This window comes from Schistocerca americana, chromosome 1 (assembly GCF_021461395.2).
Source record: "Schistocerca americana isolate TAMUIC-IGC-003095 chromosome 1, iqSchAmer2.1, whole genome shotgun sequence".
In the NCBI taxonomy this organism is placed as follows: domain Eukaryota; kingdom Metazoa; phylum Arthropoda; class Insecta; order Orthoptera; family Acrididae; genus Schistocerca; species Schistocerca americana.
Genome location: NC_060119.1, coordinates 410,013,495 through 410,026,039, shown reverse-complemented (window position 1 = coordinate 410,026,039; position 12,545 = coordinate 410,013,495). Strand labels below are relative to the sequence as shown.

General features: G+C 38.3%; 1 protein-coding gene across 1 annotated transcript; it reads left to right on the top strand.

Annotated features, from left to right (window-relative positions):
- The first annotated feature begins 10,210 nt into the window (after positions 1 to 10,210).
- On the top strand, positions 10,211 to 11,272 carry LOC124554773 (piggyBac transposable element-derived protein 3-like). The gene has a single exon (XM_047128454.1). The coding sequence runs from the start codon at positions 10,211 to 10,213 to the stop codon at positions 11,270 to 11,272; it is 1,062 nt and encodes a 353-aa protein (XP_046984410.1).
- The last annotated feature ends 1,273 nt before the right edge of the window (positions 11,273 to 12,545 follow it).

The following is a 12,545-nucleotide window of genomic DNA, read 5'->3' as shown; positions in this document are numbered from 1 at the left end:
GAACACTATCAATTTTTGCGTGTACCCTTGCGTTTAGCTCGCTTGCGTAAGCAGAGGTAATGGCTTTAATTTTTTTCTCCATGATGTCATTCGAATTTTTGATTTTTGCTTGGATGTCGGTAATAACAGAATTTATATTGTTCATTCGCACTTGAGTGTCCTCTATCCTTGATTCTAAACTGTTGAACAAACATTTTATAACTGTTACTGAAAAGATGGGGTTGTCAGGTTCGGTAGATGCTGCTATGGATTACCTTAGACCAGACATTTCAAGTAACTTCCATAATATGAATTTGACCCTCACTACCCCAACAGAAATAATGTCCATCATAAAATCTTTAAAATCAAAAACATCTAGTGGGTATGATGAAATATCAACAAAGTTAATTAAAGAATGTGATTCTGAGCTAAGTAACATATTAAGCTATCTGTGTAACCAGTCGTTTATCAGTGGAATATTTCCCGAATGGCTGAAATATGCTGAAGTTAAGCCACTGTTTAAGAAGGGAGATAAAGAAATAGCATCAAATTTCCGTCCAATTTCACTGTTGCCAGCATTCTCAAAAATTTTCGAAAAAGTAATGTACAGTCGTCTTTATAACCATCTTATCTCAAATAACATACTGTCAAAGTCACAGTTTGGATTTCTAAAAGGTTCTGATATTGAGAAGGCTATCTACACTTACAGTGAAAATGTACTTAATTCATTAGACAAAAAATTGCAGGCAACTGGTATATTTTGTGATCTGTCAAAGGCATTTGACTGTGTAAATCACAATATCCTTTTAAGTAAACTAGAATATTATAGTGTAACAGGAAATGCTGCAAAATGGTTCAAATCTTATATCTCTGGCAGGAAACAAAGGGTGTTATTAGGAAAGAGACATGTATCAAGCTATCAGGCATCATCCAACTGGGAACTAATTACATGTGGGGTCCCACAAGGTTCCATTTTGGGGCCCTTACTTTTTCTTGTGTATATCAATGACCTTTCATCAGTAACATTACCAGATGCCAAGTTTGTTTTGTTTGCTGATGATACAAACATTGCAATAAATAGCAAATCAAGTGTAGTCTTAGAAAGATCAGCCAATAAAATATTTGTAGACATTAATCACTGATTCCTAGCCAATTCTTTGTCACTAAACTTTGAAAAAACACACTACATGCAGTTCAGAACTTGTAAGGGGTGTCCCAAGAGTATATGTCTAACATATGATGACAAGAAGATAAAAGGAGTGGACGGTGTTAAATTCTTGGGATTACAGCTTGATAATAAATTCAACTGGGAGGAGCACACCACAGAACTGCTGAAGCGTCTTAACAAATCTCTGTTTGCAATGCGAATTTTGTCAGACATAGGGGATATAAAAATGAAAAAGCTGGCATACTATGCTTACTTTCATTCCATAATGTCATATGGGATTATTTTCTGGGGCAATTCATCAAGCCAAGCTAAAGTTTTCCGGGCACAAAAACGTGCAGTAAGAATTATATGTGGTGTGAACTCAAGAACATCCTGCAGAAGCCTGTTTAGGGAACTAGGGATACTAACTACAGCTTCCCAATATATTTATTCCTTAATGAAATTTGTCATTAAAAATATATCACTTTTTCAAACCAACAGCTCAATTCATGGAATCAATACTAGAAATAAGAATAATCTTCACAAGGATTTAAAGTCACTTAGTCTTGTACAAAAAGGTGTGCATTATTCCGGGACACACATTTTCAATAACTTGCCAGCAGCCATAAAAAGCTTAACAACCAATGAAATTCAGTTTAAGAGAAGCCTAAAGGATTTATTGGTGGCCAACTCCTTCTACTCCATTGATGAATTTCTGAGGAAAACCAACTGATTTGTATATAAGTACAACATAACTTCTGCACAATTTCAGTGCAGTAATGTGTTCACTGAAAATTTGTGTGTGTGTGTGTGTGTGTGTGTAAGTATAATCTAACTTCTGCACCATTTCAGTGCAGTAATGTGTTCATTGTAAATAAGTATTACAGTAGTTGTATTACATGTTTCTTACCTTATAAATAAATATAAAACTTTTTTATTTTAAATTCAGTGCAATAGTATTTGTAAAATGACTCTTAGTGTTCATTAAAAAATGACGATCATTCCACTTGGGACCTGTGGAATGGTACATTAGCTTATTTGTTTTAGTTTAAATATTTGTCATGTATTGTTGTTTTTCTGACATGTTCCACATCCTGGAGGACCTCCTCACTACGGATCAATTGGAATGAAAGTAAATCTAATCTAATCTAATCTGTCACTTTGATATGCTAACTGACTGATTTGCCTTTCAATATTGTCACTTTGGTTTGTTAACTGACTGATTTGCGTTTCAATATTGTCACTTTGGTTTGTTAACTGTGCCATGTTTGCTTCAAAACTGGTTTTCATATCAGCAAACAATTTTAGTATATCTGACAGCGAGCATTCACGTGACTGCGACGCGGTCTGTGGCGCCGACAGCTCACGTGTCGCTTCGTCGTCTGTTGTTCCCTCGCTACGACATTCAGGTTTGTTTACACCCGCGCGCGGTCTAAGTTGCCTTGGTTGCTCATCAGCCATCGTAAATTTAAAGTAGTTACACTGCACGAGCTAGAAAAGATAATTTTTTTTAAATTATGATTTTCACTTGTCAGGTGCGCCAAGGATTTCGCGTCCTGATTTCTCAGACATTGCGTGCGTGTTATAAACAATTGAAACTCTGACACACGAAAATGCCAATATGGCAACGGGAGTGATAAAATAAATGAAAAACACTTATAGAGCACTGTAACTGGCACAGATAGCGGCCATTGTGATTCACTAAAATGCACAACAATGGAAATTCTTGCTAACTATTTCTAATTATTGTAAGCGAAATGATGAGATAGAGGCGGATCTAATAGCAAAAGGAAACAGAAATTTGGAAATTAAATTGCTTGAGGAAAAGGAAAAAAAGCGTAGAGAGTGAATGTCACGAGCCGACTGAATGCTCGGTACGCAAAGCTTCAAACGTAATGAAAAATCGTACTCACATGAGTTGTCTTGCGCGCTGCTATTTATTGCTGTTGTGGATTCTTACTGCGATTTTCTGCATATGCGTCCTTTTTTTATCACTGGTTTTGGCTTCCAATTTTCTCCAGATGGTAGCATGAAAATAAAAAGAACAAATAAGTCTTTTAGTCATGTCCCTGTTCGGGCGCCACATCTAGTGTTAAAAGGTTTTTTTTTGTTTTTCACATTTAACCAAATATAACATTGATGATGATAATTTATGGCAATATTTGCCGACAAGATAAAGAATGCACCCTTTAACACTAGATTGCGTACTCACGGCAGTTTTCCTTGGCCGTTTTTTTTTTGGTACGACTTGGAAAGAGAGAAAAAACAATTAATGATCGACGATGCGTCGGTTCTCGATTGTGTTCAAGAGACGTACAGACTGATTGCGTGAAAATAGTTTCTCAAATGACCTCTTAACCCGGATTGCTTTCACGCAGTCAGACTCTTCAATGAAATTACCTAAGGGACCTATTTGGATAATTAAAAAAATGCAAAACAGTGAAATTTTGTAAAAAAGTTGTCAGATCGGAAATTGAACACATTAATGGTCTCCCAAATACAATTGAGACACCGCGATAAAGAGCGAACCTGTAACAAAGGTCATTTAAACATAAACATTATTTGTGGTTAATTTAAAGAAAAGAATAAGCATAGATTTTCTGTACAGTGAAGCGTCAATATATTCTCAAAGAACAAAGGCGTTAAACTATAAACATTAACAAATTTACAATGAATACAAAACTTACATTTTTATGTTTTTCTCATGCATGGAGCAGTCCAACAATCGCTGCTTTTGTATGTGTGATATTTTGTAAAAATTAAATGTCCTGGCGTGCGCGTAAGTATTTTTTATCGTCACAAGGTTTACAAAAGCGTTTTCTTTCTTGATGATAACGTGGTTTTTCACACTAAATGAAATATAACTTGTAGCGGTGCTACACAACACGTCTTAACAAGTCTGCGACCAAACATCAAAGGTAATGAAGTACATGTTAACATATCGGCGACCAGAAGTACAACTAACTATAAAGACTCTAGAATTTTCCTAACAAATGATAAATTGTTCTTTCTTCTGTTTCGCAGCTTCTTGCTAACAAGCGCTGCGGCAATGATTTTAAATATCTGCGCCCAGCGAATCATAGTGTTTAAAAGTACCTTTTAAACGCTGGCCGCGCGTCTCGGTATAAGCGCACGTTATAAACAGATTTCGTTTCTTTAGTCTCGCGTTGTCATGCTTAGTATCATTACAAACTACAGCTCGATGGCTGTCCTTGTCTCATATGCAAAATGTCTGAAATCCAATAATATCACAACCCCCACCACCATCTACTCCATTGTCGGAAATTTCGAATTTTGGTGGGGATTTCTTTGTCCCAGGGCCGTGCTCACATCCCACCTCACCCGCACCCAGGAATTGGAGGGCAATTACAAATGCCAGTGCACTTTTCCAGGACTCAAACCCTGGTCCTTCTGGATGGAGAGCTCAAGTGCATCTCCCTACCACAATTATACCACCAGACGCACTGGGAATTGATGGGAAATTAAAAATGCCGGTGCCTTTTCCAGGACTCGAACCCTGGTTCTACTAGATGGAAAGCCCAAGTGCTCCCCCCAACACATGGAAACCATCCAGGTGCAGGAGAGGAGGGTTAGTTTAGCGTACTTTATTTGTTTTGGTCGGGAAAATGAAGCAAAGATAGACCCTAATTATATAATTAATCATAAAGATCGGGTCTAGTTACACAAATATATGCATAGCACTACACAAGGATGGCCTAAAATCGCAATACAGTTAAAAAACTGACGATACCATACAACTGGTGTTAACCCGCTGGGAAAAATTTCACAGTACCACCCGAAACTAGTGACACACTCAAATTCTACCCTTTACCTACAAGCTGGCAGGAAAAAGTCAGGGGTGTAAGGAACTATCTTTATTCTTCTTGGCAGAAAATACGTTCAAGTGACGAGATGCTAGTATTGGACAGAGAGGAGTTTGAAAATTGTATTACCTGTAAGCATACAACTGAAGACAGTATCTGCCGCTGTTTGACATCACAGTTCGCTACAGACCCTGCAGCCCAGGTAACCGAAGCCAATTCACACTACCACAGCTGATGCAAAAAATGCATCACAGTTCTAATCACACTTCGAAATTGTTGTGAAAAAAACAGCATTCATAATAAAAATATCATTGTGGAACACATGTACTGAGTAAAATCGTTGTCCTATTAGACTGCAGAGGGGGCGGTAGTTGCATTCTCCACAAACTGCCGAAAGTCGAGGCCCTCTTCCTCATGCCTCCCCTCCCTCCCTCCACCTATGGGAGGGGGGGGGAGTGACAGGCTTTTTCAAATGTCCAGCTGCTCCACCGTGCTTTGCGTGGTCGCAACCATCTTGACACGACGCTCCTTCGCCAACACAATAGCACATATAATCAACTAAGCAATAGGAGATAAAAGACGGCCACCCCAAGAGCAATTTGTTCGTCCAAAATATAGCGAAGCAGTCCTTCCCCCACACACAGCCCTCATAGTCAGGCGGTGACCACCCACAGATTATGCACACTCCCACCGCTTGCAATAGGCATTTCGTTCTGCAATGGAGAACATTTTTATTTAACGTCAACGTAGCTCTTTCTTGCAACCTGTTAAAACATATTTCTAAGAAAGACTGGATCCCTCTGGAACAACAACAAAATTCTGGAGAATGCTCCATATCGCTTTTTCAAATGGCTAGCTGCTCCACAAAGCGCTCCAGAGACAACGCTCGGCGGATCCACACTCGAACCCTACATCTGGTCTACTGTGGGACCTGGGAGTCATCCACGACATATGCACTGACACAGACATACAGAAAACAGAGCAAACGTGCTGCAACTGTAGAATACGTGGTCGGAGGTGACCAGATGCATTCGAGTACAGTGCTACACTATGCCGCCCGACCAGAAAATGGTGCATTTGCACTTGGTGTTGGTAGTTGTACTACATTTACAAGCAATTTTAGAACACAGAACGAGTAGTCATGTCATGCTCTCTTGGATAGAAGTGATATAAAATAGATAAAATTACGAAAAATGACTGAAAATACGTATAAATTGAGGAAAAATACTCCGAACTGCGGGGAAATTGAGGGAGTACTTGCACGTCTTCTGATTGGTGCAGAAAAATTCATGTACAAGGGAACGAGTATATGACAGCAAGAGGAATACAAGAAAACGTTGGTATGGAAGCACTGGGAACCGAGAGAACAGTATTTTTCGTCGAGGCAACATTCTACTATATGTCTATTGAGGTAATAGTGATACACAAGAGTTGACTGCTACCTTTTGTGCTTTCCTGGAAAAATGAGAACCTTCTGCCTCCATGCGTTAAAGGATGAAAGTGAGTGGATGGAGTGATCGGTTGAGATGGAGTTGTAACGAGGTAGGATTTAATGGTAGATTGATGATGCATTCTAGGGAGAGAGGGACATGTTGCTGCAGGTCATTTGACTATTTTTTTTTCAGTTGTTCCGTTGGGATACATCAGTTGTGTGACATAACCTGCGTTCGACTCGCATACAACTGCGTGTTCTGTGTGTGACTTAGAAAACACTGTCTACTTGCGATCGTTAACAGCAAACCTCTTTGACATCAGAGGACTTCCATCCTGTTTCGACACATTCCTCTATATGAACGAAGGTTTATGTGACGTATTCCATTCCCCTGCCGCATCTTGGACATAAAATCGTTTCATAACAACGGTGATTCTAAGTTAACGACATGTGTTTGTGAGGTACTACAATCCCTGTGAATACATCTGCTTGACAGATGTCCTGTTTACGTAGTTAGTGGCGGCATGGCGTGTAATTACACATGTCAAACACTGCTGCTATGCATTTCTCATTCTTTGTAAGAGGCAGTCTCCATTACTAACGATCATTTTACATAGGACTGATGCGAGCATAGTATAATTTCTGAACTGTGATGGGATGTGAACAATGGGGGCTATATGCCTCTGGAATACTATATTGTACATGTATCACAAGGAATAGGTGCTTCAAGGAAGTAGTTTTTGATTAACTTTTATGCACGTATTAAATACAGAATACTGTTCTGTTTACATTAATACTATATGTACTGTAATAATAACCAAAATAATGAATTTATTTCCGTGAATTTTCTCATTTTGTGACAAAACGGCAGTGGCTACATTTGGGATACCATTCAGCAGCCTAGTTGGTGCTGCCCTCTAGCGGCTGTCGCTGGAACCGCTTCAAAATCTGTAAATATTAGCAAGTAGTGAGGCGATTTGGATAGCCAATTTTGTACGCTGTGCGCGAACGTCTTTGTTCTCAAATTGTGACTGCATTCTTCTGTATTAGGTAACTTTTAAGCATGTATTAAATACAGAATACTGTTCTGTTTACATTAATACTATATGTACTGTAATAATAACCAAAATAATGCATTTATTTCTGTGAATATTGTGGTGGTTCCATTTGAAACCACTGCTCCTGTAATGGCAGCATTAGTAGGTGTGCCGAATTTTTTTTCCAGTTTCACGTGATGTATTCTCACATAGGCCGGTATTACACTATCAAATTTCTTTGTCAAAGATTTGATCAAAGATGTGATCCAATATTCCATCCAATATATTTGACAAAGATCTTTGACGTAGCGCTACAAGGGGTATTACACTGTCATCAAATTTTTCGTCAAAGTTCAAGATGGCTGACAACAACTTGTTATTAACCGCAGCAGTTCTACGTACTCCAATTGCATTGTGTGCACATGCGGAAAAGAAGTGGGGGGAAAAAATGGAACCATACATACGAGGTTGACAGTCTTAAAAGTCCTGGGATTACAACTTGATAATAAATTCAGTTGGGAGGAGCACACCACAGAACTGCAGAAACGCCTTAACAAATCTGTATTTGCAATTCGAGTGTTAGCAGACATAGGCAACATAAAAATGAAAAAGCTTGCATACTTTCATTCCATAATGTCATATGGGATAATATTTTGGGGTAAATCTTGAAGTCAAACAAAAGTTTTCAAGGTCCAAAAGCGTGTAATACATATTATTTGTGGAGTAAATTCACGGACCTCCTGCAGAAACCTCTTCATAGAACTGGGTACTTAAGATTCTTGCATTGGTACTGGGGGAAAATAAGAAAGAAAATGAAACTGTTGGCGGGCCAGAAGTACAGTGAGACTGTCATTTGGACGTACGAGATTTGCAGGTTAGCTATTTTTGTTTTGTATTTCATGCCTAGATACTTCCGTAGAGATATTGTTGCATGTGGATCATTATATGTAATGATTATTACAATACATGCAACGATATGTTTGTACAGTTATCTAGGCATGAGAAACAAACAAAAAAAAACTATAACTCTCGTAGGCCCAAATGACAGAGTCTCACTATACTTCCGGCTCGGAGGTTAACTACTGCCTCTCAGTATATTTACTTCTTAATAAAATTTGTCGTAAATAATATATCTCTTTTTCCAACAAACAACTCAGTTCATACATACAATACCAGGAACCAAAATGATCTGCACACGGACTTAAAAACACTTACTTTAGTTCAAAAAGGGGTCCACTACTCAGGAACACTCATCTTCAATAATTTGCCAGGAAACATAAAAAATTTAGTTAGAAATAAAGACCAGTTTAAAAGGAGCCTGAAAGACTTACTACTGGCCAACCCCTTCCACTCCATTGGCGAAATTTTTAATAGAAACAAATGATGTATTGTATTTTTGTATTTATTCATACTATTAGTATTTTTATTTCAGCTTAAAAAAAAATCGACATGTTCCACATCCATGAGGATCTCCTCAGCACGGATCTATGGAACGAAAAACTAATCTAATCTGGGTGAAGCCGTGGGTTTTACGACGACACGATAAAAGCATTCAACAAAACTTGTTACGTGAGCTTACAGTGGAAGACGTCAAGTCGTACATCAATTACTTAAGAATGGATGTGCATACATTCCTGTATGTGCTCAATGAAGTGTATCCTCATATCACAAAGCACAATTTTCACTTAAGAACTGCTATATCTTCAGAAGACAGGCTCACTATAACACTCCGATTCCTTGCTACAGGAGAGGGTTATGTTATGTTAGGTTAGGTTAGGTCAGGTTAGGTCTCCAATCTTCTTAATGTATTTTTGATTCAGGGTGCCTCACGTTGTAAAGCGCCTCATAAGCTTCAGACATCTCTATTAATTCTGTAGTTGTCGGCACACATCAATTGTATTTACTGGCAATGGTTATAAAAACACTACAGACGACAGAACGCTGCAGCGATGCTAGCGCTCCGCGTGGTAACATATCGCATTGCAGTGAACAGAAGACAAGCGATTTCTTTGATCAAATATACGGCCTCGGCCTAGATTTGATCAAATATTGGACGACATTTGTCAAAGATCCCTATTACACTATCAAATATCTTTGACAAAGATATTGGACAAAGATATTGGACAAAGAAATTTGATAGTGTAATACCGGCCATACTAAAGAATGAGGAAATTCTGGAGTGCCTTTTCGCAGATATTCCTTCAGATCCCGACTCACAGATCGACACTAGGAGTGACAGTGAAAGTGATGTGCTAGCTGAAGACAGTGATCTGGATTTGCGAATGAAAACACCTGTTTTATCTCAAATTATTTCGGTAAGTGAGAGTGAGGACCATTTTAACAATGACAATGATGATAGTTTCAGCACTAATGGCGATTTGTCATTGTCTTCCACTGCGAATTTTTCATGGAGAAAGGACGTCAGTGCAATGAACTTTGCCGCCAATTTTTCAGAGGAAGCTGGTGTACGAGGAAAGCTTAAAAAATGACAGTGAAGGTATGCAACCAGTAGATTTTTTTGTGTCTGTTTTGTGACGCTAAGTTAGAACACATAGTTTTCCAGTCTAACCTGTATGCAACACAGAAAGGTGGCAATTTCAGGCCTCTTTCTAAAGCAGAGCTAAAAGTATTTTTGGCTATAAACATTCTAATGGGAATCAAGAAACCTTGTTATTATCGTGATTGCTGGTCATCCCATAAGGAACTTCGGGATGAGTACATTTCCTCACTAATGTCGGTAAAAAGGTTCAGATGGATTTTGACACACATTCACATCAATGACAACGCTGTTATGCCTTCAAGGAAGAGCAGAAATTATGACAAATTATATAAAATCTGTCCACTAATCAATCAGATACTGATAAACTTCAAAGAATTCTATGCACCTGCTAAGGAGCAAGCTATAGATGAATGCATGGTGAAGTTCAAAGAACGAATCGCATTCAAACAATATATGCCCCAAAAGCCAATCAAGAGGGGATACAAAATCTGGGTCAGAGCTGATAAGCTTGGACATAATTGTGATTTTCAGATATATACTGGAAAAGTTGAAGGCATAGTGGAAAAATCCTTAGGAGAGAGAATTTTGAGAGATATGTGTAAAGGCTTGGAAGGAAAGGGATACCACGTATACTTTGACAATTTTTTTACCAGTGTCTCACTTTTACAGAAGCTAAAAGATGACAGACTTTTTGCCTGTGGAACAATTAGATCACACAGAAAAGGACTTTCTACGCTAAAAACAGACAAAGAGTTGCAAAGAGGAGAGTGTGACTGGTCAGTTCGTTCTGTTGGCATTGCCTGCATCAAATGGAAAGACAAACGTGTAGTCATATTGCTGTCTACAATTGATTCGCCTGTATGTGTTGAAGAAGTCAGCCATAAAGAAAAGGATGGAAAAATAACAAAGGTACCTTTCCCAAAAATAGTGAAATCATATAATGCAAATATGGGATGTGTCGATAAGGCAGATATGACGAACAGTTTTTATGCAATAGACGGGAAATCACGAAGGTGGTGGCTAATATTTTTTTGGTATATAGTTGATATTTCTATTGGAAATGCATTTATTCTGTTTCGATTATGTAATCCAATAGCAAAGCAAGTGCTAAAGGATTTTCGAAGACGTGTTGCCACAGGCCTGGTAGGCAGTAATGTCTTAAAAGATAGTCCTGGCCATCCCAGTACACCGTCAGAACCATCTGCAAAAAAATTCAAATCTGTTGTTCCCAATGAGAAACGTATATCGGAAGCAAAACATCTGCCAAAACATGGAACCTCAAGGCGCTGTGTGCACTGCAGCACAAGAAAAAACCCCACAGAAGCAGATGGACATGTAGTCACTGCCAGGTAGCCTTATGCTTATCTGCAGAAAGGAATTGCTTTTTACTGTATCATCAAAAGTGATGACATTTAGCGGGCAGTGGCTCCATTTGAAACCACCCTGTATGTGTTCAGTTTATGCATATTTCATTTAATTTTTACATTTTTCTGTCTCACTGTATGAAAATTAATACAATAAAAACAAGCAAAAATGAATTTTTTTTTATTTTTCCCCTGAAAGGGTTAAGTGCACAACCTTGTAGCCTTAGGAGTGCATGTGTTTATGTTCACTCTTACCAACACCTTCTTGGTAATGACGCCAGACACTAGAACAATACTTTAGAATTGATAGCGCAGTTAATTTACGTAAAATGCTACAAAATCTGTCTGTCTGGAGCCCCACCATTCACAAAAACCACCCGTTTCTTGTTCTTAACCTTCTGCTATTACATCATAATACTCTCAAATCTACTACTATACACTGACAAGGGGTGGTAACCTCCTTGACATGCGCCCATCTGAAGAAATCTTGTGCACTTGGGTGGGTGTGAAACAGCAGTTACAGCCTCAATTCACAGTGTTCCTTCACGAAAAGTGGGATATAGTGGTCTGCTCTGGTCAGCTGCAAATTAAATCAGTGCCAGTGCTGCAGGGAGCGTTGGTCAAAGACAATGCGAGGAGAACTTTCGGCCTCTAACTTTATCCTTTGAATGCAGAATGCCCTGCGACTCCCATCTGCATAGAGAAAGATCGTAAATTACGCACTATGATCGAAATGCTAGAGAAATGTAGGTCGCTGTCTGGTATACTTTGGTGTATATGTTCGAGAATTAACAATGAACGAAAGTTTTGCACAGTCATCTATTTACATTTTGCAGTGGTACTCGCAAAGTAGTGGAGGGGCTGTGTAGCGATGATACAGAAATTTGAAACCATGCTGCCACATCATTGGTCAATATTGAAATTATGGTGAAATTGCTAAAATTTATCACACTATCAACTGTGATGGTTATTATTACAGTACGTCGACGGTGTCCTTCCATCTGTTCAGTGGTACGCTGTTCATTATCACACAATTAATTAGTTTATTTATAGTATGGCAACAACAGCAAACATTGACAGGTAAATAAAGTTTAATTTTACATGTATATCTAGTTAAGTGTTTATATATAGTTTAGTTTTAATTTTTTACACAAATTTTATACACATTTTTAAATTGTGAAGATTACTAACTACTTTACTGATATAATTGCAAGTTAAAAAAAGGCAGATACATTTAATCATAGTTCAATATCTAATGATTG

Excerpts from the sequence above, each read along its gene's own strand:
- LOC124554773 (XM_047128454.1), top strand. The coding sequence starts at position 10,211 with ATGCCTTCAAGGAAGAGCAGAAATTATGACAAATTATATAAAATCTGT.